The 26,409-nt window shown below is 40.8% G+C and overlaps 1 protein-coding gene across 7 annotated transcripts; it reads left to right on the top strand.

Moving 5' to 3' along the window:
• Positions 1 to 26,256, top strand: LOC121608445 (periphilin-1-like). 7 transcript variants are annotated; one of them, XM_041939721.1, is made up of 11 exons: positions 1 to 160; positions 770 to 823; positions 1,268 to 1,341; positions 2,002 to 2,223; positions 2,772 to 2,833; positions 5,303 to 5,365; positions 5,870 to 6,039; positions 9,211 to 9,287; positions 10,260 to 10,394; positions 16,749 to 16,913; positions 22,294 to 26,256. In XM_041939721.1, coding segments are annotated over exons 2-11 (1,785 nt in total). In that variant the 5' UTR covers positions 1 to 160; positions 770 to 822; the 3' UTR covers positions 23,110 to 26,256. The 7 variants fall into 7 exon arrangements, with proteins under 7 accessions (XP_041795655.1, XP_041795659.1, XP_041795656.1 ...); XM_041939725.1 differs by having other exon boundaries at positions 770 to 819; XM_041939722.1 differs by having other exon boundaries at positions 774 to 823.
• Positions 26,257 to 26,409: the final 153 nt, after the last annotated feature.

Below are 26,409 nucleotides of genomic sequence, written 5' to 3' on the forward strand. Positions count from 1 at the left end.
ATACAGCAAACGAAACATAACTGGCGATGTGGTTTGTTTTGGTTTTAGATTGTTGCGTCTTCACTTGCACAGACCTTTGACTCAGGCACAGGTGTCCTTAAGCTATAGGAGAAATATGCAAAACGCACTTTTTGGCTAGGAGAACTCAGATCAGTGTTTGGTGAGTGAGTTACTTACGACTTCCTCTTGAGCTATGATACGAGCTGGAATTGCTAACAACAGTGCTAATACCATGGCGCTTTCTCATTCAGTCATAATAACGTCATACATTTCAGCAAAACGCAAAGTCGCGTATTACCATTGAGAGCAGCGGCGGTGTCATATGAAGTATTCAGGTACTTGGATGTTTTCAGTCAAAAATGTCAGAAGTTCTGTCGCTATCTTTTTTTTTTAAAAAAAGGGTAAGCAGTGACTCCTGCAGAAGTCACCGTTTGGAAGTAAAGTATGGTTATGGCAGAGTGTGTGAAGTGTATGTAAACTACACCTGTTTTCAATCACTTAAATAGTGTATTGAAGTTTCTTAAATGAATGGATTGCGCTGTTTTGGCATGGCCACCCTGCCTGCTTAGGGCTGTGAATGACATTGGCGGAGTTGTGGGTGGAAGATTTTGTAGAAATCACGAACTGAAGTCTGAGTTCGTGTGTGTGAATGTCATAATGCTAATTTTTCTGTGTGTTTGGCTATGTGTCCAAAAGGGTCTAAAACCTATGCTGAGTCAGTTAAGCAAGGTTATACCCTTTCCCTTCTTATAAGTGTTTCATTCTCTAGATAGACATCTTGAGCATACCAGACGGGGAACCAAAATCATTCCTTCAACAGTGAGTAAGTGAAAACAATTGCAGTTTTACATGATTTACAAGCACAGTTAATTTTATTGTTTTTTTTTTTTCTCATACAAAGTTCAGTCTCTAACTGGATCGTTTTGGCTGTGCCACTTCAATATACTCAAGCACAAGCTCAGCAAGTCATTGTAAGCCTGTTGTAGTGCTTTGCCCTGTGCATATTTTTCAATGTCTCAAGATGCTAATTTTGGGGAGATGGGGTAAATCATCATCCCCCTCTGCAGCCTCCTGCTCCTTCATTGTTTTTCAAATATAGTCTGGAAAAAAATTAACTTAGAAGAATAGAAGTGCAGTACCTTTATCCCACTAAACATATCTATCCAACCCTCCTTTAGTTTAAATCAATGTTATGCACAATGTAAAAGTGACTTCATAGATGTACTTAGAACTCATAGTCTCACAAACACTTCTTTTTATTTTGCAGTGGCATATCAACGCTGTCGAAAATCAATTAGAGAGGAGTATGAGGAGCAGTTCCCCGCATTGGATGGAAGAGAGGTAAGGACAGATGCTGTTTTTTGTTATCAGAGTATTATAGTTTGGAGAGGCCTGTAGTAGTTAGTAGGAAGAACTGGTTAGTTTGTTATCATGGCACTGTTTCTTCAATTGCAGTATTGTGATTCGCTTTTTATGACGTGGTAGGTTTTTATGGTAGTATTCATTTACTTTTTCTTCTATTGTAAGCCACATTTTAAGGGGATATTTATGCTATCTTCTATTCTTGAGACAGTTTTGTATCTTAGTTTGTATCAAAATATTGTGGACAGTGTTTTTCAGCTGTTTTTGTTATCTTAGTCTGACTGAATGATGTTTAAAAGCGGTTGTTTGTATTCTATGATACTATGAATCAAGCTATTCATTGTGCGCTTAGACTGCACAGACCAGTTCAATCCAATAAGACTTCTTTACTGGAGTAGGGCATTGCTAAATGATCAAGACCATGCGTTGAAATTACTTTAAAGATCATAATTTCATTTTGGACAATGCAATGTCGATTGTCATCATAGTAATATGTAACTTTGGGTATAAATTGGGGGTGCTTCCAAGCAGTCTGCCTACAAATTTAATCTTGTGTAAAGAATATCTATATTTTTGAACAATTTATGTTTTTGTTTTCTTTAAAATTGAAATTTATACTTTCACATTGTGTCATTTCAGGTGACAGTCCATCGAGTTGTTAATATTGTTGAAAAGAAGAACCCTATGCCTCGACCAGGGATAGAATTTGACAGAGGCTTTAATGATGACCAGTGGTATGGTGGTCCTCGAAATTACCAGGACGCAAGAGAATGTCACGGTGAAGGCAGTTACCCATCCAATGAACGCCGATACTTTGATGACAATCCCAATTTTCGCAGAAATTCTTCACAGCCTCGAAATGTAAGACAAATTTGATTTCTGAACTAAAATCTGGTTTGTGTTACAGGTTTGAAAGCAAGTGTAAAAGAAATATAGGACTACAGCCAGATCAGACTGACTGTTGAATAGTTTGCTCATATTTAGCTGCTTGTAAGTCATTTTGTAGATTCCAGCGTCATCAACAATTCACCAACCATTTTCCAATTAAAGGGGCCCTGTGGAGTTTTCCTGTAAACAAACAAGTTATGGTTACATTATTTCTCACTCAAGCTCACTGTAGTTTTTTAAACTTTGTCATCCATGCTTTAGAGTCATCCTCCTCTTCACTGTCTTTACTTACACATTGCAGCATACCGTGTCACATTACAACCACCTGTTGATCAGCGGAATATTGTGAAACCATTGACGGGAGTGTGTGTGCCATGTCACTATCATGTATGTGTGTTCTCATGTGTGAGCAAGAGGAAGAAAACAGGGACCCACTCAGAAAAACACCTCCATAGTGTACTGTAGGTCAAAAACTCCACAGGGAACCTTTAAGATTGTTATAATTGTGATTTTTGTTTCAGGAGGGCCCGTACTCCCAACAGTGTTATAGCAGAGATGATTTGAGGCATCAGTTAGGCTCAAGGTAATTCATTTTTCTTTGTCACGTACTTATTATTGTCAGTCGTTCCACTGAATTTCTATGTAATGCACCAAACGGACCACTAGGTGGAGGCAGAGTGTAGTCTTTTGAAAGGTGAATATTATTAGCTTGATAGAGATGTAATGGTGTGTGGCTTTCCTTGCATGTAATATAATTGGGGGGGGGGTTAAGCTTTTAAGTGTAAAATCACTTTAAGTACTAGTACTATTACTTCTACCCAATAGTAAAGAATATAACAGATGTTATTACAAATTGTTGCTTTTGCAAATGCCTTTGCAGTAAAGTATAGCTTTGGAAAATATATTTAGGAAACATATTTTAATTATCTATGACCACAATGCTTAAACTAAGCTGAAGAGCTTAACCCCGCACCGATCAGCTAACAGACACTCTTCACGCCCGGGTCACTTCAACATACCAACAGTTTACAAGCCTGGGCTCCCCTTCCCAAAAGCCATACCAGGCTGGAGAGGGGGACAAAGGGCACTAGTGTCTACTCACTCTGCCAAACAGCCCCTCCACCCCTTACCCCACCCTGAGAGGAAAAACAGCTGGACCACTCCCTCTCCAGTGAAACACCAACACACACCTCAGATATTCTGAGCGGAGTTTATCTTGTGTCTCTTTTGGTCCTCGCTGTATTAAACTGAAATCTGTATTAAGTATATATCAAGTTTCTAATCACTCTAAATTACTCATTACACAGAATCAAAAAACGTTTCTCTGTACATGTGACTTCCTGACGGTTTCTAGACACGTTGATGACACCCATGTAATAATGCTCCATCATTTCACATCACAACAGTGTAACTTCAGTGTTTTTGGTCAGGGGAAGTTTTTACTAATGCTTCCTGATGTTAAGAGGCAGCTGATTACCTCCTCCCTCATCGTATCGCTGAGACAACGAATCAGGAAGTCTGTCCATCGGATCCTTTCTTGCATAAGGTGCTACAGTTACCATGTGGACATGAGGCCACATTTTAAATGGCTCCGTTACTCCTAGCACGAGACAGAAACCCCAGCAAGCAGCTCAAGCCAGGCTTAAACTCATGGGGCAGCTTCATGCTTAGACTCCATAGATACTCCACTCTCCATACCACTATATATCAAGCCTATGGGTTCTGGGATAAAGACGAGCAGTGCGTAAACGCAGCAGTGTTCTGCAATGGTGATGTGGTTACTCCCAGATTATGAAATGAGTTCACTGTCTGATGTGCAACTCCTTGTTATTAACTCGTTCAAAGCACAGTCAAAAGCCCCTGTGCTAAATGTAGCTGTGTCTTGTTTTTGTAAACTGTCTTTTTAAATCCATCCAGTCAAATGAGGTACTGTTATTTATAGACAAGCCAGGTCTTTGTGTAGCTATGAAAGACAGCAAAGGGATGAAAAATACAAATATAATAGTCATTATTATTAGTTTGATTTCTCTTTTGGGACCTGCATTTATTTCATGTCTCACCAAACGATCACATCTTTCTGGTAGTTTCTGAGTGTGCCGACTGTTACTATTACAAGTGTGTTTCATGCAATACATCTCTGCTTCTGTGTAATTTCTCAGTGATTGTCTGATAAGTGCCTTAACTCATTCCTATAGAACTTTTGCTTTTCTAAGATAAAATACACAATTTGTTTTCTGTCTGTAGCCTTTTGATGTCAGTTGTGTCCTGCCTAGATGGCAATTCAGTTCAGGCGAATTCAGTTCAGGCAAATGGCAGGCTTAGTCTTGGCTACTTCAAACAGACCATGCGTCGTAAAAGTTTGAGTCCTTGTTAGACCTGCTCTTTGTTTGAGATGTGACTTGAGTTCAGGCGGAGGTCATGTCAACCAGGTGCCTTTGGCTCGTTTCTACCTCTGGGCCTAAAGGTTGTTGCTTGGACACAAGCTTTGAGTCTGGAAAATTGTAAAAATTAGGTCCAGTTAGCAGAAATGAATTTCAGTACTTGTGTTAGGCCTATAAAACGTTTAATGCTCTAAAATTGGTCTTCACATTACATGGTTGGTGACAGTGCTTTGTGACTTCATCTCCAAATTTATGCTTAGTCATAGCTCTGCCTACAATTGAAAACAGATAGTAGTGAAACAAGCCCAGAAATTGGCCAGCTGTCAGCCAACTGTTGCTTGTGCCAAAGCAGAAGATTGCCTCCATTCCTCAAATTGATCAGCGTGCCACACCACAGTGCCCCACTGACTCTGAATTTTGAAGTCTTTGTGGTTTTGTCCTCTGTTTATCCTGTTTCCATTACCCATCTGAAGGAGCTCACTGACAAACACCCGACCCCTTTTCTTCGTAAACCAGTTACGATGAAGATTATGCATTTAAATTTACACACAACATGCTCTTGATTTACTGATCCTATTTTTTACCGGAGCTTTCTTTGTCAAGCAGCTGTTTCCAGGGTGCGGAGCAGCTTTGCCAGCCATTGATTTATCTGTATTTTCTATGTTTTCCAGGAACAGTCGCAGAACTCGGCCCTATTTCCGCAACAGAGGCCGAGGGTCCGGCCCTCCTCAAAGGTCGGTGCCGGCCAAGTGTGGTTAACTCGTACACATTTAATAAACTGCCAACTGCCAGGGCTTGAAATCAGCTGTCCAGTTTTTGATTTAGAAAGTGGGCTTTCAATTAAAATCGACAAAATTATCTACCCCACTCTTAAAATCGTTTAGAGAGAAGATAGTGTCTAGTGTGCAAGTTATTCACAATAGGTTTATATTTATGAAAAACCTGTCACACTGCAAAATGTCTTTTCTTTGAAAATGTCACTTATTAGGAAAGTCTAAAAACGCATATTTAAAAGACTTATTTTTCAGGTGAACCTACATCACAAGAATTAATGCCAAAGGTCTACAGATCCACAATAATTACATCGTTTTAAGTGCAGCACACTTGTGTTCCTACCTCAAGCTATCATGTGTAGATACAAATGGATAAATGCCTTTATAGATTAGTATTATTGATCTAAAGCTAAATCTTTTGTTTTGTCACCAGAATTCACAACATTATTTTGCATATTTTCGTAGAGAGGACCACAGTGACTACCGGATCTCTGCGCCTGTGGCAGCCAAACGGGAACGCTCTCCCGGAAGCAGGGAAGCCCAGCCACCAGTCCGCTCCGGATCAAACACCAGCAACAGGAGCTTCTCCCCAGACAGGGACAAAGGCTACACGCACCAGCAGGCCCAGAAAAAGCGTAAGACTACTAAGTCTTCTCAAACAGTTCGAGTTTACAGGTTTGAAGCGGCTCACTTCCAAGCTTGCACTGCAATCAGCTGAAAAGAGGGAAAGAATGAATGGCACTGACCTATTTTGTGGAAAATGTGTTAGTTGAGTCTTAACAAGCTTTCTCAAGATCTCTGTTGTACATTTCTAGGCACCTAATATCAATATCAATAATGACACTGTGGTATAATAACAGTAATACACTGTTAGTAGGGTATAATATATGTGTTGTGCTCTCAACCTTGGGTGTGAGAGCACATTTAGTTTTAGTGATCAGTTCATGTACAGTATAACACAGATTCATATATTTGGAGACACTGGGCTGTTCCCTGTTGTGTTTGTAATAAAACGTTCATACCTCTGATATTTCAGCAATCACATCTTAACCTGAGGTTGCTTTTTTTAATTTTATGCAACCAAACTGTAAGTCAATACATTTTGAAACACTCTGAAAGAGGCAGAGAAAAGGTCAAACTCCAAATCTATTACACCTTCGCTTTTAAATCTGTTGCAAAGAACAAGCTGTAATGGACCATGCTGTCTGACCTGCTGCCCGAGGGGATTGTATGACGTCCAATAACTCAGCACTGCTCTGAGCTACCTGAGACTCTGTGATTGGCCACAGCATGCGCAACTGAAAGCATAGATAATGGGAGTGCTACTGTACAGTTGTGAATTTACCCACATCTGATGCAATGTTTGTCTTTGCAGCTGTTGTGTCCTCCGTAATGACAACAATGGAGATAATTTTCCCATTTTACAGAGGCATACATATAATTATAATGTAATTATAATGTCTAAAGGTATTAAGCCGTTCCAGGTGAAGCATCTGTTTTCAGAGGTGGTGTGTAATGTCAGGGGTCATGGTGTGCTGAAACACGTTAAGATGTTAATTACACTGCACACACTTTAGTGGCTGGGAAAAGGATACTCTTGGTTTATGGGGTGGTTTGGCTTTGGATTCAGAACCTGACCTTTTCTTCAGTGAGAAAATAGTTCATGCATTGACTTAACGATGTCTTCAGAATCACTTTGGGTCTGTCATTTTACATGCTTTCTTTTGTGATTTTTACAGGTTTTAGTACTTTTATTAGCAATGCAGAACCAATGAAATTTATAGATTCACATTTTGTGATCTGACATAAGCAATATTATTAGTCTGAGGGAAAACAGTGTGGACAATAATTTCTCCAGTGCTTTGATTTCTAAGATGCACAAACGTATTAATGTGCTGAAAGCATAGCTCTGTGTTGTACCACCCTTTTAAGATGCAATAAAACTGTGAGAAAACAGTTGTACCTCCCACCTCCACTCCCATCTGGGATACTAATTAGGCCAGCACAGCAAAGTACACAAAAATAAGGGTTTGGTTAAAGGCTTTGTCATGCACGCAGAAGCTGTGTACGCTGTCTTTTTGCAAAATCTTGGTGACTATTATGGGTGAGGAACACAGGAGAAGATGCAATGTGAGACCACCACCTGCAAGGCTTGGTGATGGGTCTTGGTGAACAGACAGTAAGGAAGCATTTGGTTTGAATGCTCCCTATAATTAACCTGTGTAAGGTTAATTCTCCTGCCAGTGCTCTTGACCAAGGCATTGGCTTCCAGCTGGATTTGGTCCCTGGGAGCTGCACATTGGCTGCCCAGTGCTCCTAAAGGGTTAAATGCAGACAAGGAATTTCCCTACAGGGATCAGTAAAGGATAACTTAAACCTGCAGTGCATGACTTTTACATAAAAATGAACAACCGTCACATTCAAGCAAATTCACGCTATCACCACTCGGTAAATCTGTCAGCATTTTGCAGAATACAGGGGTTTTTAAATCTGTTGTCTGTGGTGACATCCCCGTGCTGGTGCACCAGTAGCGGTGTGTTTTATGTCAGCCAGCAATGACTGGTGGACCTGAAGGTGGGCCAACCGTTTAATCGCTCTCACTACCAGAAGGGGCAGACAAAAGTTCAGCACTGCAGGTTGACTTACCTTACATTACGTTTAAGAAATCAGCTTGCAGGAACAAACTGAGGGTGTGAGAATACTCGCCACAGAATGAGCTAGTCGCATCTCCTCTACCTCAAGATTTTCTATCTTTCCGAAATCGATAATCTTGAGAAGTGTGAATACACTGTGCAGCGATTTGCCAGGTGTCCAGAGGTGCGAACTACCACAACCACCACTCTCCTGTCCTTGAGGAGAGGCTGTCTACATGTTGTTGTTATTCACATTTGAACAATAATTACATCAAACCCCTGTGTGCGATGGCAGGTTTTCTGCCGCTGCAGGAGTGGCAGATACAAACACTTCTTCCTTTAGACATGATTGAACAACATGTCATATTAGGTAGTTTGTTTTGAGCATACCCCAGGCTGCACCATTCTGTGTCTCTATTGTCCAAACTACAATATCTGAATATCTGAGTAGTGGAGTGAGCGCCACCTGGGGACTCTGTAGTCCTGCCGAGGAACTCAGATTAAGATGAAAGTTTTACCTTGTTTCACTTGAATCACTGCTGGGGATTCTTTGAGTAAAAACAAACAACTTGGCCATATTTGTTTCTTTCCAGACACGTTGGAGCCGCCACAGGACAATATTTCAATTTAAGGACAGCTGAACTCCTCGACCACTATTGTGTGGGAGGATCTAACAAGGGAGTATTTAAGAAAAACAGCGATTTATACTTTTCAGCTGCAGCATAATGCCTTGGCTTCACGATTGTTCACAATGATAAGTGAGTGATTGTTTGATGTCTCACAGTAGAAAGTAATTGCTCTGCAGGGTATTTAAAAAAAAAGTTTTTTCATGGCAGTTTATGATACAACACAGTGGAGAGAGCTAAGGCACATGTGTAGAGAGAAAGGGAAATATAATACAAAATATGTCCCTATCCAGATTTAAACCCGGGATGCTGCAGTTTATGTGGCATGCATCCCGGACCACCGACCCACCAGGATGCTCCCCCAGGGTTTATTTTTATAACAGAGCAAAATTAAAATAAAGAATGCTGTGGTCGCCCACGTGTGTTCTTTAGATCAACCTCTTTTTATAGCCGACCCCCCTTAGTCAGAATTTTTTTTATTTACCATAGTTATCGAAGGAAGATCATCCGCTTGTTTGCTCACCGTTCTTTCTGTCTGTCTCCACAGATAAACCCAATGTGCTGACGAGCCACGCTCCCAGCAGCTCTGTGGAGGGGTCTCCTCACAGCTCAGGATCTTCAAAGGTAAAACCAGAATTTGAGGGTAGTCTCAATCAGTCAGGAAACATGTTGAAAGTAAAGTAAAACGCAGTAACATTTGCAGTACTTGTACTGTTGCACCTAATGTAACAACTTGAAAACACTCTCAGTTGTCATGTCAACTGTGCAGAGGTGTTAATATATTATCAAATGCACTTATATATACTGCAATGACACAAAATTGTTGTCCTTACATCTCCTAAGCTCTTGGTGGAACAAATTTTCGCATAATTCCTGTGGTCTTGCGTCTCCTCTTCCTTGTATATTGATAAAACACGTCCGACCTAGTCATTCCTAGGAACATAGTACTTATAATGGGATAATAATAAATACTATATGTGAAAACAAGGACACGAAACCATCACACTGCCACACATTTATATTATTGCATCAATTGGTTTTGTAATAACGGACATGGCTCTTAAATAGAAAAACTGACAGCAAACTCAGTTCTTGTGTGTGAGTGTCCTTGAATTGATCAAAAGGAGAGCTATTAAACTGTGTTCTTTAATTCGTCAACTTCAATGCAACGATTATGCAAGTTTTAGATATAAAGGTAAATATCCGTATATTATTTGTTGTAAAAACTCCAAAAACAGACACAGCCTGTACTGGTACTGTAAAGAGTAAAGTAACAGAAAAATGTGTTCTTTGATTTGGCAACATTTAGGTTTTGTTTCCTTTAACAGTAAATATAACTGACTGATCTATTTGTGTCACTGGGCCTTTGCTTTGAACCCTGTCTGTAGGGATCCTGTAATCATAGAGATGTACTGTATATGGGACCTCATTTCTGTTTACTGTTGACATGCTGCACCCATAATGACACATGTACAATAACAAGAACTCAACAACCGTAAGAGAGCAGAGTTGTCTGCATTTAAAACACTTTGAAATCAGATCCAGCTTCTAACCCTGGTGACCTCAACTCCTAACCCTTAACCTTTGGCCTGCCAGGAAAAAACCCCTGCATCTGCAGCGGAGACGGAGGAGGCGGTGGCTGCCAGCATGGAGCCAAAGCTGACACCAGAGGACGGCTTCAAGGCTCGCCGGTTGGAGGCCATTAAAGCTAAGGCTCTGGAAATTGAGAAGGTAGTAAGATTTGCTCCAAGAAACAACCTCCCTTCTCTGAATTCTCTTTACTCTTGTTGATTATGCCATAACATCGCCATCACTGGGTTTCTAACATACAGCAAAAAGCTTCATCTTAACCAAACGTCAGCTATGAATGAGGTCTGCCACTGAGTTCAGATCGTTTTCCTGGTTTTCTTTACAGACTCTGAGCTTTAAGTGACATTCTGTTCACAATAAAGGAGCAATCTGCTTTGTTCTGTCTAGTTTCAGGTACAAGAAGCTGCGACTTCTCTCACCTCACTGGCGTTCTTAAATCATGGCATTTATTTGTTGTTAGCAGTTGCATACTAATATGAGGCTGACCCCCAGGTCGACTCCACACCTGAAGACCTTTAATATCATGAGTCAGGGTTATACAGGACATGGGCACAGGTTAGGGAGCAGTTCCCTGTCATGTTCAGTAACACTTTATTTTATTTATATAAAAAGAATATTTTATACACTGCAGCAGAGGTTCCCAATGGCCTCAGCTTGTTGTGTAGTTGCACCATGCTACACGTGTGGGCTTTACCCTTATTTCGAGTTGGGTCGTGCATCCACGACTTTATGATTTGGCTGAGAGTCAGTGGGTTGATGTAAAAGGTGTATAAATGTGCCTTGGCTTGCCACACATAATATTTAAGATGCATTCTATTTGAGAAGCATTTTTTGGTGGAGAGAAGGAGGATAAGTCAGCAGAAAAGTCCTTAGCACCCCAGGTTGTGATGCCTCTTGTGGCCTGCTATTTGGAGTCGCGCTTTTTTCCCTCCCCTTCATCGCTCTCTGCTACAGTGCCACTTATCTGTTCCCGTTAAAGCAGGGCAGGAATTGCCCTGCAGGATGCAGGCGGCCCACCCACAGTGTGTTACGTCTCTTGGCATTAGCACACACATGCTTACCCTGCCATTTCCAAATGCTGCTGCAGACGCGGTGAGAGGTAGAAACCTCTGCTGTGTCTTTACTGAAACATCTGGCCCGGACTCAGTGAAACACACACGGATCCATCGCTGCTGTGGGTTGCCAAACTGAGCCGATCAGGCAGTGGGCAGAGCGGGATGTCGGATCTCCCGAAAGTGCTTTGAATGAACGGCTCTAATCCACAGCAGTTAGTGTAAAATATGTGTCACATACTTCTGAATTAACTGCTCCATCCCTTTTTGTCTTTCCTAATTGGCTGTTCTGCTGATTGGCAATGCTGTGTATACAGCCCTGTTAGCATGGAGCCAGATCAGATGGAAATGGAGTTGTCACACCAGCACATTGTTTTTCAGATAAGAGCTTGTTGTAATGCACATTTTCTGAGAGTTTTGAATGAAATTCTGAACCCTCAAACAAATCCATTGACACGGTAAACATCCCTGTTAATGAGACTGCATGTCATGAGATGTTTAAAAATGTTAAATCATTTCTCTACTGCCGTAATGACCAGCATGCAGTTCTTTTGCAAACCTTCATCACTGTACCTCATTCTGTTTTTGTTTTGTTTTTTTGTGACGCAACATGACGTATGGAGCAATTTATCACTCTTGGGACTGATAGCAGAACAAATCCAAGCATGTAAAATAACAACAAAAACCCAGGAACTTGGAAAATATCAGTTCAAAACCTAGCTAAGTGCCTGGGAGTGATTTTCAGAGTCCATTCATCATCTCAATCAGCACAAATGAAACATATCCATTTCAACTATTAGCCCCTCCATCGAGAGGTCCGGTTTGCAGCTTGAGTGATTAAAATGGCTCTTTTAATATCCCCTAATGTGTACCAGCCCTCAAGTCATTACCCTACTTCCCTTATTATGCAGGACCCCTGCCTGCATCAGTGCTCATTTGAACAGAGCCTCACTAAATGTCCATGTGAGTGCCTTATGTATAATCTCACTCGGCCTCCCAACCCCCACCCGGCATCCCAGCGCACACGCCTGTCGGTATGTTCACAATTTGGACCTCCACAAACATCCGATTTGGGCAGAAGCCCACTTTTTTTAAGGCTCCTCCTTAAGGCCCCTAGTGTTGCTGTTTCTCTCGGGGCTCCAGCCCGTTCTGTGTGGCCCCTTAGTATCGGGCTTCAATATCAGCTCATGGCTCCCACTCTAGGGAGGGAACTTAGGCAGAACCTCCCTGCAACCTTTTCTCACAGCATACAGAGCACACTCAGGTCAAAATCACCCTTCCTGTTTGTTCAAGTAACATGGGAGCACTTTTTACAAAAATAGCTGGCTCTTTGAAGTCACCCCACCATTGTTAGTGCTTTAATAAACGTGCAGCTATGCTCTTCATCTCACACACATTTGTATGTGTAGTCATGTGCATGTAAGCATATGATAGCTCACAGTCTTCTAAGCTCCAGTACCATCAAGGGAAATCTCTTAATTTGAGTTCAGAGTTCATTATAGGGCCACTTTTTCCAGCCCTTAACTCATCCTATTGTGACGCTTTCAAGTGTGCAAAACAGTGTATATGTGATATAATGAAGTGAAAATGTAATCACTGTGAACAAAGCCTGTAGCTTGGGACAGGCTTAGGAAGGTTTTGTTTTGAAAGATGGCAAACATAATCAACCCTAAACGATTAGGGGTGTGCTGGTTTGTGGGACACACGCCACATGTTTGTGTCACATTTAGTCCACGTTTCCTCTCACATCTTCGAACCTGGAACCAATTTTTGCCTCTGCTAAATATTGCTCACTTCGTGAAATGTTTATCAAAGGAGAAATCTCCACTGAAGCTGGAGGTGGTGCTCCACTGCTGGAGATCCACCTGAAATCTAGGTTGTGTAATGTGAACTAAAACAGTTGAGAGTAGCCTGAGAAGGGACAGCTCACACAGTACGCAGACAGAAGCAAACCTGTGCTGTTGAATGAGGTTGACCCTGAGCTTTGCTGGCCACACGTGTCGTGCGTCTCTCACTTCCTTGTGGTCGGGCCTGAAGGCTATCATTATGTGGGGCCGCGAATTCGCTTGACATGATCTGCAGACATTAAATCATCAGCCTGAGTCCAAACATCTCCCACAGTCTGGGATATTTCTGTAGGAGTTTACGTGACTTGCCTTCCTCTGTGTGTGTACAATGCATGTTGTGATACAGTAATAATAAGCTGCATTGCTATAGTATTCATAGTCATAATAGTTATTTTACCCTACCATAACATTTGATGAAGTGCCTACCTGTAACTGGGGCAAGCACTGTTCCAAATACATGTTCTGTAACACAGAATGTGGGTTAGGGATGCGGGAATGGGCAGATAGGTGTGCGTCAAGTATCTGAACATGCTCTAGCTAGTTCAGCAGGGGAATTATCTGGTGGGGGGCGCGGGGAGAAATTAAACTTTAAAAAAGCCATGAAGGAGAATTGAAGTGATCTAAGGGCTGGAGGCATTGCAGTTTTTGATATCATTGTAATTAGCAGGTAGAGCAGAAAATGGAGACCCTTCATTTTGTCCCACAAACTCTTTGTGTGTAATTCTATGGTTTCACATAACCTTATTTAACCTACTTTAGTCCTCGTCTGACGCACTGTCACAGTGTGTCACACTAGGACACGGTATTCTGTCTTTGAGCCTTGTGTTTTTTTTTTAAAACATGGGACCTTTCTTTTGTTGGAAAACACTGTGAGTGGTTCCCATGTGCCAAATTGTTTCCATCCTTATTGTTCCAAGCTGAATGCCATATTATTTGTGTTTCGTTGACCTTTTCTGTATGTTCAGAGCACCACCCAGCGGAGCTCCCTCCCAGGTTTTGATGGAAAAGATCATCTTGATACTGGCGGTTTCTTTAAACACTGGATTTTCTTCCTGTTCTCTCTCAGTAGTGACAGTAATACACGTCAGTAAATCATATATTACAAACACCTTCCTTGCTCAAAATATTGAAATTCTCATCAAGTACAGTTCAGTTATGTGATATAATGAATTTACACTACGGCACTTGTGATCACTGTACAAATTGATGGATCCCGATCAAGAGTTAGCCTAGATACACATTATGTAATGTGTATCTAGGCAAAGAAAGAGCAGTTGTGGTTTTAAATTTCCCCATAACTGACAGAACGCTGGAATATGGCCGTTTAACCGGTTAACCTCACATTCTGCTCAGGACTGGACACTGATTTAAGTTGACAGGCAGCATTTTTCTTTTCAAAGTTAGAAAAGCTGGTGCCTTGTGTTTTATTGCATTTAACAGACAGTTAATGTTTGATGAGATAATGTCCACTGATTTTGTTCTACAACTTAAGTCTGCAGAGCCCGCATTCCTAAAACGGTTATCCGGTCTGAGCATGACACAGATATGCAGTACCTCTAAGGAAGCTGCAACCGTTTGATTAAATCGCTGCGTCGAAGAAGTAGGTCATATCTCTTGACACTTCAGTAAAATTGATGCAAAGATTGACTGTTTTCCATCTGACGAAGTAATTACCTACAGCTGATTCTAAAAATAAAGCATTATTATCTGTGAAAAAAAGATATTTCATAAAGACTGTGTGTTGGGTGGTAAATACAGTATGTCCTCTATGGCCACATTTAATAGCATAGTTTTCGTAAGTAGACATGTATCTCATTTTAACCAGTAATTGGATTTGATTTCTTACTTGTAGTGGCCAAGAGAGTGGTTGTTGTTAAGCCACAGAGAAGCCTTATGGCTGCCCCAGTGACTCTAATTTGAGGGGAGAGGAGATCTGGCTGTAACTCAACCCTGGAGACCCTGATGTCCCAGATTGCTCCTTGACAGGCTGGTGTAGCCCTGAACCTCTACGTGGCTTCAGTGGCGGGGCCCCACATTCACCCTTTTCTCCCCAGGTGATAAAGATGTTGTGAGCTTGCACCTGGGACGCTAATAAAGAACTTAACGGCCGTTTTGGGTCAGCAGTAAAATCTGAGAGGGATGTGAGAGCTTGTTACAATGTGGTGTAAAAGAATGCTGCAGCACCAGTAACATACTCTTGACACCTCATGTCCCCTTTGTTATGGGCGGACATGCGCTTGAATAGGCTCGCATACTCTCATTCACACACCTGTTTTGTGGAACACACCAATTTACCACAGCTTGGTTCATTAAGTTCACAGTTGATATAAGAGCTGGTTTGTAGAATTCAAAGAGCTGTCACAGAGAGGTGCTGACCTATTTCTGAGGTCAAATCTTTGCTCATATATGCATAAAATGACATATATATGTGTTTTGTAACTTGACTTTAACAAATATAAAAATATGTACTTTAGTCAGTAAATTTGAAGAGCAAAATATGTATGTTCTCCTTGTGCAGCAATTTGTAACACAACTTGCTAACTTAGATGTAGCAGTAATAGATTTCATAGTTGTTATTTCAAATAGATATCAGATAGATATTTCAGATTTTTTAAACATGAATAAGCGGGCACCATGTACTCTTCTTAAAAAAAAAACATAACATTTGCAGCCATTTTGCTCAAAGAGTACAGAATACGTTAGACGGCCTCATTTTCATCATAAAACTAATCAATAACTACGACTGCATCACCGCCAAGAGATAGAAAGTTGCTGTTGCTATAGGGTTGGCACAACTTTGTAGACCAATAAACAAATCCTATTATTGTGAACCGATGAACTGATGCAGCTAAAAATTTTACACTCCTCTTAATTATCACGTTACTATAAACTTCCAGATGCTTCACAAATGAATTTATTTTTTCTCAAAAGCAAATAGTTCAGCATGGTCAGAGAAAGGTTCTTGAGATCATGTGTGAGAACTGATGTAGAAGTGAGCCAGCAGATGAGCCTTCATTTGAGTGGCTCAAGCATGGAGGCAGTGCTAACACACCAATGAAAAGGTCCAGTGATGCCTCCCACGAGAGTCTACGACAGACGACCCGCAAGGTTCTATGACAAGCGGTTCATGAGTTATGACGTGTGCAGGCTAAAGTATAGGGGATGGGGCTAACACACCAATGAAAAAGGAACTCTGCTGAGTTCATTGTGTGACAAATGGGTCGTGTGTTATGAAAGAGCCGTGCTTCAAGTGTAGGGTTTGGGAAAATCATCACAGATGGAAAAGGAGCTCTGCTTAGTCCAATGATGCCTCCCACAAGTTTAAATGACAACCGGTTCATGAGGAGTGAAAGGAGAAGTGACAAAATTGTGTGCATGTTCGCCAGATTTCAGCCTCCTACTGAAAACTGTGGTGCAAAAAGTTTTGAGGACCAACCGACTAACTAAAAGTAAGCTACAGAGCTGCTGGTCGGAGCTTAAAATGACCAGTAAACACACTTGGGTACCTCAAGGACAGAGTGTGTGTCATGCTTCATTGCATCATTATGAATATTGACGTTCCTGACAGTTTTTTTTTCTTTTTTTGTTTTGTGCAGCATTACAGGCAGGACTGTGAGACATTTTGCACAGTGGTGAAGATGTTGGTGGCCAAGGAGCCCAGTTTGGGTAATCTGCTGCAGGCTCCACTGGATGAGAACCTGTTGGAGATCAAACAGCGCTGCCTAGAGTCCCTAAGGCACTTTGTGAAGGAGCTGGACGAGGTATTAGAAGCCACAGGTCACAAAACACTGAAGTGACAATATGGGTCTGAAAATCTTAGCTTTTAATAAGTGTTAATAATAATGATAAGGCCAAGACTGCAATCTGCCAGTGTTCGCCAATCTTAAGAGACTGAGAGACTGACGAGCTGAAAAAACATGCTGTTATTTTGGATTTGCTCAAAAAAACAGGAACTTCATCCTGTTTATGTAAATCATGCATGAATATTCTCTATAACCAATGAGGATCTTTGTATTCAGTTTTAACCACATGCTGTATAGGCAAAAAACCCCTGTTATATAGAAGGCATGGTAACCCTTTCAACTCCACTCTTTAAAGGAATGTAGGTAGGACCCTATCAAATCCATTTTAATTTTCATTATGTTTTTCTAGCTTTTTACAAATTTTGTCTTTAGAAAGAGTGTATAATCATGTTGTGTATGAATAAATCAAAAATTCAAGAAAATATTACAAATTTTAATGACTATTGAGGAATTTGAAGTAACACTACATTGCACAACTTTTTGTCAAACGCATCTTTTGCAAGACAGCCTCCAAATGAAACACCAGGTAAGTGGGTTTGATGAAGGCTACTCTTGCGTTTGGACATTTCTCCTTGTTCCCTACAGAGATGGACCTTTTTGTGAAAGAATAAGATCCTTTTTGTTTAACCAGAAACAGCTGCTATATCACTCTTGCCAAGCCACCAGACTCCATTTACAGAAACACAAAAACACACTTCATTCAAACTTGAATAAAACTCACCAAAACCCCCTTTGCTCGTCTTTCCACTGTTCGAACAATCATCACTAGCTCTGCTTTGGTCGAAGCAGACCCTTAATTCACTGAATCGGGAGAGGAGCGAGAAAGAGGGCAGACAATAGAAGCAGCTGGAGAAAATGTGTGGAAATGTGGATATATCTGCAATTATTTTCACTTGATATTATGACAGGAGACGTTAATGCCAATAATATGCTAGATTTAAACATTCAGCCTAGAGGAAACCCTGCTAGCACCATGAAGGCATTATCCTCTGATATAAGTTCATTAATAAAATAATGAGAATACATTTAAATGACTAGTATTCTGGTGACTTCTAGGGAGTGTAGCAAGGTTTAATCGACTAGTCAACTAATCATGTGCACCGCTAATTGCACATGAGGAATATTGATATTACAAACTTCTATGGCACAAGTGAATTTGTCAGTTTTTGTGTGTGTGGTCTACTGGAAGCACCGTGAACAGTGTCTTTAACCATAAGAGAAAAGGGAGGAGAGAACCTCAAGGCAGAAACAGACATTTGCCAGAAAATGAAACGGTGAGGAAAATCCCTGCTGGGGAAGTCAGACGTACACGGCCACACAAGCTAGCCCACAACTACGTCAGGCATATACGTAGTCGTGTTCTAAGAACATAAGGTCCCTTAGAGAGTAACAAACAGGACCTGGAGCATGATTACACAGTTGGATTAGGGATTGTCCCTCCCTACTGTCCCTACACCACCAGGGAACAGTATTAAACAGTGTCATACTGTGACCCTCTTCTGATGTACTGTGCGGTATTATATGAAATATGCCTGAAGCACAACAAAATGAATGTGCCCTGAGAGGGAAATCACAAAACAAACCCTCATAGGGGGGGCCCCTAATGCCCCACCTGGCTCCTCTGAGGGAATTAGTACACCAGTTGCCAGAATTAAACCTGAAAGATCCATAGTTACAATGCCCTCAACACCCCCAAAGGGAACATATATCTCAACAAGTACACATTTAGTCAGCTCCCAGATTAGGATAAATGGTATTGCCCAAGGCCACAGCAAGCATTGGAGGTGTCCCCCTATTAGCACAAGGGGCTCGAGTGGCCACTAAAGCCACAGAAAATCTCACCTAGGCACAGGGAGGATACACCCTGACAAGACAGGAAAAAGGCAGTAGTATGGACACCTTACACCCCCAGGTCTTGTAACTCAGTCACAGCAGGAGTCCACTGGAGAGGCCCAGTTAAGGAAGTACCCAAAAAGGACTCAGGTAATTTGCTGGTTCAACATAAACAGACAGGGGATAAAAGGAGATAAAGTCTGTTACTCCTTTAGAATGGAAAACCTTTTGTTTTTGTTTCCCACCTGCCAGAGTGGACTCTTATACCTATTCTCACCAAAATTACAGGCCTTGAGAACCGTCTCCCCAGCCAGCCTGAAAACATGACAATTGCGGTTTTTAACGAAATCTTGTATTCAAAGTATAGTTCACTGATTTCTGAGTTTACGGGATAAAATGTATTTGAAATCCGATTTTTTTGATACTACTACTACTACTACTACTTGAAATACTTACAGTTGTAGACAATGGTCTACACTAGCAGTTGTAAAGGAACAGGTTGTTGGTAGAATACATTTTTTTGAAAATTGGCAATTATTGACTTCATAACTTGATTTGCGTCAGTTTCTTCAGACACACTAAAAGCATTTTATTTTAATTTGATCAATCTAAACAAGTTTGAAATGTCGGTGATCACCAAGTTTAGTAATAAAATGTATTATACAGTGGAGGAAAAAAGTATTAAATACATCCACATTTTTCACTAAACATAATTCCAATGTAGCTATTCACGTAAAACTGAGACCAGACATGCCTCTATGGAGGAAGTGATCACTCACAGTGTTCAGGTGTGATTCTTCCACACAGTCTTCTTTAAGATTCTCGCTGTTGAATCTTGATCTTCAGTTCCTTCCATAAATGTTCTATTGGGTTTAAGTCTGTTAATTGACTGGGCCATTCCAGCACCTTTGTTTTCTTCCTCTGAAATCCATTGAGAGTCTTTTTTCTAATATGTGGTGGATTTTTGTTCTGCTGGAAGGTCCACCCTCATCTCATGTTCATTGTCCTGGTGGATGGAAGTAGATTGTTCTCAAGACTTTCCTGGCAAATGACTCCAATCATCTTCTCCTTGATAATTTGGATTCAGCCAGTGCCATGAACACAAACAGCTTCATACCATGATGCTTTTACCTCTCAGACTTGCTGTCTGTCTAGGGTCACATATTGAGCCATTTTTCCTCCAAACATGACTTGTCCTATCGTTGCGGAAAAGTTTGATATTTGTCCCATCTGACCACACTCCATTCTCCCAGAAATATGGAGCTTTCTCCAAATGATGTGTGGCAAACTTCAGATGGGCTTGGGAAGATGAGCAAACGCCTTTTCTTCAGTAATGGAGACTTGAGTGATTGTGCATGGTGGTGGTGGATGCATTGCCTACTGTTTTTTCTGTGATAACTGTACCTGCTGCTTCCAGGTCTTTGTGGAGCTCTTATGGAGTGGTCTTTCGGTCTTGGCCTACTCTTTTGACTAACTTTTTCACTGCTCGGTTGGAAATCTAGTGAGAATCCTCTGTGCGTGGTCACTTGATGATGGCGTGATGTAATGGCCCCAATGGTGCGTATAGGAACATTTAGGAGTTTGGAAATCTGTCGTAACCAGTGCCATTGTTGCTTAACAAGTTGCTGTAAACGTCTTGGAAAGCTCTTTGCCTCTCCCCTCATGAAATGTTTCTTGCGTGACAGCTTGTTAACAAATGATTTGTTTACTTACATTGAGAGGTAGGTAAGCCCTTCTCAGCAAGTGGAACTCCCAACCTACCAATGTGCCCTAACCCAGTTGATTCAAATTAGTACAGGTAAGAAAACGAATCAGTAGAGTCAGCTTGTTTAGTGCTTTTTCTTACTGTCTTCAATACTTTTTTCCCATGCCATTTTAAAGACATTGTATGTATTAGTACTTGGGTAAATTTGGGACAATAATAGTAAACAAGACATGTAGGTTTTTACAGAAGAGTTTGCAAAATGTAAAAAACAGTCATCAGGGCATAAAACCGATGATCTTTGCAAATCAAGACTACATAGTCTAACAAAGGCATAGCGTCAATGCTGCTGTTGTGTAAATGTTTAAATCAAATCATGACCTTAAATTGGAGAATTGTGACACCCCTATAAATAAGCCCATATATATATATTTATATATATATATATAAGTATGTGTAAGTAAAACCATGTAGAGTTGAATATAGGGCAACTGGACTGGAAGCTGCGATTGAAAAACACAGGCATGTGGTGTGCACCATGCTTGTCAAACAGGCAACATATTAAAACAAAAGAAGAGCAATCTAGTGTATGCATTCCAATGCAGTAAGGAGTGTATAGACTTGTGTATTTGGGAAAGTAAACTACCATTTAACAAACACCTGGCTCAATCTGGGAGGGCTAACTCCTCAGGTTACGACTCAGCAGTTTACTTACACCTGAAAAATAAAGGGACACTCCTCCAAGGACAACACTATGTATTTTGATAGGGAAGGAAGATGGTTTGAAAGAGGCGTGAAGGAGGATATTTACATCAAAGTAGAGATGCAATTCCTCAACAGAGGAGAGAAAGTCTATAACATCACTTATTCACCACCTACAATGTTGTCCTTCCATCCCCGCTCAGGAGATTTAACAATGATTCACATTTGGCCATGTTTGGCCCCAAATTAACTATGTGTTGTACACTGTATATGATCATAGTTTAAAGACTGCTGTGGCCGCAGTGATGTCAACATTCAGACGTTGGTTGTGATTGAATAGTGTTTTTTTTTGCTGAGAAAAGTTAGGCAACTCATGCATCTTTAATAGTCTGGTTCAATTTAAACAATAGCCCCTTCATATGGAGGTCACGAACTACATTCAACCTTCCTATATTCTTTTCAAGAAGAGAATATAGGAAGGCCTCTAATGAACTAATATTACTTTTACTACTGTTTTAAACTGATGTCTACTTATATACAGCTTGCATGAAACAACACAGTGAGAACGCACAGGAAGAAGTATCTGATGCACTTTTAGTAGTCCATCCTCATAACATTGTAGTTGCACCACAGCAGACCACGTCTGTAACATCCGCCATTGCATTATTATGTTGCCTTGTTTAAATGCTGTTAAATTCTCTCAGCACCACTGTTGTCTTTTCCTTAAATACACCATGACAAGGCGTTATGAATTTTCCTTCACATCTTTAACGCATTTGGCAGCTTGACAGTGTGACAAATTGATGAGGACAGACTAAATACATGTACTGTCTGGGTACAGAGCCTTTTAAGAAATTATGCTGAAATCATTTTTTTTCAAATGTGAAATAAATGTTGTGAGTATACACGATTCTTTTACATGTAACATTTAAGGAGTTTTATTATTGTCATTTTTTTAACACAAATCTTTTCTATGTAGGACTTGTTGTGTCTCTTATCTCAAGAATCAGTGAGTTATAATTCAAGAGCCCCTGGAGCAGTTCCAACCTGGTCTAGATACTGTCCAGGAAACAGATCACTAATGTGCTGTCTTACCCCTAGACCATTGGCCGAGGAGGAGACAGGCCTGACCTTGGCAGCCCCCACACATCGTCTACCACACACATGCAGACAGAAGAGGATTTTTCGCACCAATGTTGCACCAACACCACTTGCACTGATGAAAAACAAGAGGGAAGTAGGCAACCTGCAAATAGAGGGGACTCTGCCCCTGTCCCAGCCGGGAATCAAGGAGAAGGAAGAGGAAAGCACACTGGGGACACAGAGGATTCCACATCTGTCCCAGAAACATGTAGACCTGGGAGACCAGAGAATCTGGCTACTCCTGGATCAGAAGATAGTCACTCTGAGCCGATGGAGTTGCTGTCTGTGAGCCCCCTGCCTCCTGCTCAGCAAGGCCTTCAAAAGCGCCTGCAGCTGTACAACAGCAAGGGTGAAAAATTCAGTTGTACCCATCTCTCAAATCCTCAGGCCTGGCAGGATATAACCTATGCAAGGCCAGGATGGATACCAGACCACCTGCCATATCTAACACCGGGTAAACGGTATTGGGAACTCAGGGCTAACAGCACTGTTGTCTTTAGAGGTACTCCGCCATATGGAGAAGGTCAGAAGAAGGAGAAGGTTGCCTGTGGAGTCACCTGTTACATACACGTCGAAGGCCCTTGGTGCGAGGTCCAGTCCCACAATGGGACCAGGATCTGTGCCCTCGCTGCCCCTCCAACAACTGCCTGGATCTCACCTGTGATCATGCAGGGACCACCAGAGCTGAATGCAAGAGAGGGTTTAAGGAGAAGGCCAAGAGTGCATTCTGCCAGCGTTCCCTATCTGAGCAAGCAAAAGGGGAGTCAAGCTTAAGAGATGAAAAAACATGCTCTAATTTAAGCTTTTCCTCAAAAACCATTAACTTCACCCTGCTTGGGTGAATCATGGATGCATGTTGTGTATAACCAAAGAGGCGTGTTGTATTCAGTGTTTAACCATGTATAGACAAAGACACCCTGTTATACAGCAGGAGTGGAAACCCCCTCAGCTCCACTGTAAAAAAAGGAACAGTAGCATAAAGAGAGCACATGGAGAGAACACAGAACACACAAGAAGAGTTTAGAGAGACTAAAGCAGTACCCTTCATGGGGCAAAATCTAGAAGCGCAGCCTTTAATACTGTTGACCATATAATCTTTCGTCAGTGCCTTGACCACTCTTTAGGCCTTAGGGGCACAGTTCTTAACTGCCTTTGCTCTGATTGTACTGGAAAATCATTCTCTGTTTCTATTGGCAACTTTGAATCAGATCACGTCAGGATTCAATATGGAGTCCCTCAGGGCTCAATTCTTGGTGCACTGGTGTTTAGTTTGTTTATGCCACCACCTTGCTTTTTATTTTGAAGTGCATTGAGTCTACTCCTTTTGAATGAAATAGGCTATATAAGTATTTTGATCGTTTCCATTCTCTCACCTAAGGCTGCTTCAGTGACACTTTGGTCAATTTGAGACCCCTTGGCTTTATGATTCTCTACAAAAATTCAAATCTTAGCCACTGAGACAGATGGGCTAGCACTAGAGGTGTTGTGACAGGAGCCCTAGGTAGAGAGGTACTGATACTGATAACCTCTAGAAGTAAAGATACCTTCTTAACACATCCTGAAAATCCTGATCAGCTGGGCAGGAGGTAGTGTAGTAGATCAGTAAAGTATGTATTAAAAAATTCTGAAGGTGGCACTTTTCCACATCCTGAGGCATAAATAGATTAAATACACAATGCCAGATTAAGTAACTGTTAAAATGGATGTACTGTTGTGGAGTACCTATACTATTATTCAAAGTAAAATCAAAAGGGTCTTAACACTTAATACACCCTGAAATTTGCTGTGTAATGTCCTGCAATTTATAGTGTAATTTCATTTTATGAATTGCTACGTATAAAATACTTAGAGATTCTTACTGGTACTTAAAGCAGAATAAACCAGACAAAGGGAAATAAGAGGGAAACAAGTGGAAATTTTAGAGGAAAGGAGAAAAAATAATATTGTGTAAAGTATTGGGTACCTGCAGGATACAGTGCTGGTAAACACAGTATCTATACAGTATCTAATAAGTAATGATGGTATAGCGTGATGATGACTGTGATGTGCCACCAAAACATAGCATAACGATGAAGTGCAGTAAAAACAAGTGCTTATGCCTTTCTATCATGGCAGCTGTGACAATCATTTCTTAAAGGTGTGGCCTCATGAGGTGAGCTACACCCACATTCCAGGCATAAAGTATTCCTCTGTCTTCTACTTCATTGTATGATTTGTAATAATAAGTCAAAAAATGGATCTATACATTTGAAAATTTGCTCCTAGCAGGAATGTTTGTCCAGCACTACAGCGGGTAGGCTGGACATAAAAAACATAAAAATGTAGTGTGAAAATATAATCCTGCACGTACAAACCGAAGGACACACAGGAAACATTTAAGTGAAACAGAAGTTCTTACTAATTAATTAACTGTCATTATTGAATATGAAAATACTATATTAGCATAATAAATATTTTGAGGGCAATGAAAGTGTCAGTACTGCTCCTCTGATTGACACAGAAGTGAGCCAATTGGGTGAATTGTTATAGAGCAGAGTCACCAATTAGCACTGCTTGCTAGCTAACGGGGTGTCTTAGCCCAGACTGCTGTAGGGGGATTCCTCATCGAGGTTTTTTACTTTTTACAAACTCTATTTTTATGCTTTTTTTATGCACTCTGCCACCTTGTTTGGATTCTAAATACATGCCTTAATCACTGAAAAATTGAAATGTGTACATCAAAAACTGTTGCTTACTTGATGATGAGAGACACTGGTTGAATGGATGGTGAGCCAAGCTACAGAAAGTAGTTGGACTCCCATTCTTCCTGCATGCTTTTTTAGTTTTCAATTCACCTGGTCTTTCAGATTTATACTATTGCTGAACCTCTTATTCAAATCTCAGGCTCCTGTTGTCCTACTTCTTCTGACACTGGTCCACATTCACAGTCTTATTGATAAGACTATCTTAATCCAGGTTGCACATGGGGGTTGTGCAATTAACCCTATATTTGAGAAGTATCTAAAATACTTTATTCCCAGTGTGAAATGTTCTCACGAATTGAATCCATTCCCATTGCAAGGAATGAAAGCTCACCACAGCTGCTGTTCTTCATTAACGAGCAAACTACAACAGCAGAAAAGAAAGCCGGTGGCTCGTTCCTTGTCCTCATCATCATGTCTTCATCGAAGGAGTAAAAGAAGAGGAAGAGCATGAAGAAAAAGGAAGCTCAACAAGAAAATCAAAAATGTTCAATTTTGTTTTGGTATATACATAATAAAAAACTTTTATATTCCAGCCTGCATACTTTGTTCTTACTGCATAATTATAGGGTAAAACGGGGAGTACAGTAGATACTCGATAATCCAGCCCGCACATGTAATATTATTGTATAATTATAAGGTAAAAAGGTGGCACCCCTGGTTAGGAGCTGCTGTGCAGTGTTGGACGAACATCCCTGCTAGCAAGCTTCATTTTTCGACATATTCAATACAAACAATGAAATAGAAAAGGGCAAAATCACTTGTTTTTATAGCACTTAACAAACCTTTTGGTAGCACATCACAAATGAAGTACTTAATTAGTGACTAGATAATGCAGAGATGGTACTGCAAGATGCTGTTGTCAACCATTCAGCTCTTTTTACCAGCACTATACCCCTTCTTGTGGTTTGCATACGTTTAAGTACCAGTGGAAACCTGTAACTATTTTATACTAAGCACTGATTCATACAATGAATTTGTCGTAAATTGCAGGAAGCTATACAGTATTATAGGCAGTATTATGAAGTGTTATAAGAACGCCTGAACAACTTAAATTTGAAGCTTCAGCTGCATTTTCATCACGGACCATGTCGTGGAAAAACAGTCAGATATTAAGTTCAATCGATTGCAGGGTCTACGAGGGCAACTAACACTTGGTACAAGTCTTCTTCAGCCAGTATCGAACGACCAAAATGTATATGGAGTTTTTCAGTGCAGCACAGTTTTTTTATAGGACAGACTGACTTTTTATATTTGGTTCATGCATTTTTGTCTTGTTTTGAGTTGTAATTATCAGCTTGTGAGTATTAGTTTTTATAAATCTTGTAAATAA

This window comes from Chelmon rostratus, chromosome 6 (assembly GCF_017976325.1).
Source record: "Chelmon rostratus isolate fCheRos1 chromosome 6, fCheRos1.pri, whole genome shotgun sequence".
In the NCBI taxonomy this organism is placed as follows: Eukaryota; Metazoa; Chordata; class Actinopteri; order Chaetodontiformes; family Chaetodontidae; genus Chelmon; species Chelmon rostratus.

Coding starts and splice junctions, on each gene's coding strand:
- LOC121608445 (XM_041939720.1), top strand. Junction 824..1,267: donor AATCATTCCTTCAACAGTGA/GTAAGTGAAAAC, acceptor TTTATTTTGCAG/TGGCATATCAACGCTGTCGA. Junction 16,914..22,293: donor TTGTGAAGGAGCTGGACGAG/GTATTAGAAGCC, acceptor TCTTACCCCTAG/ACCATTGGCCGAGGAGGAGA.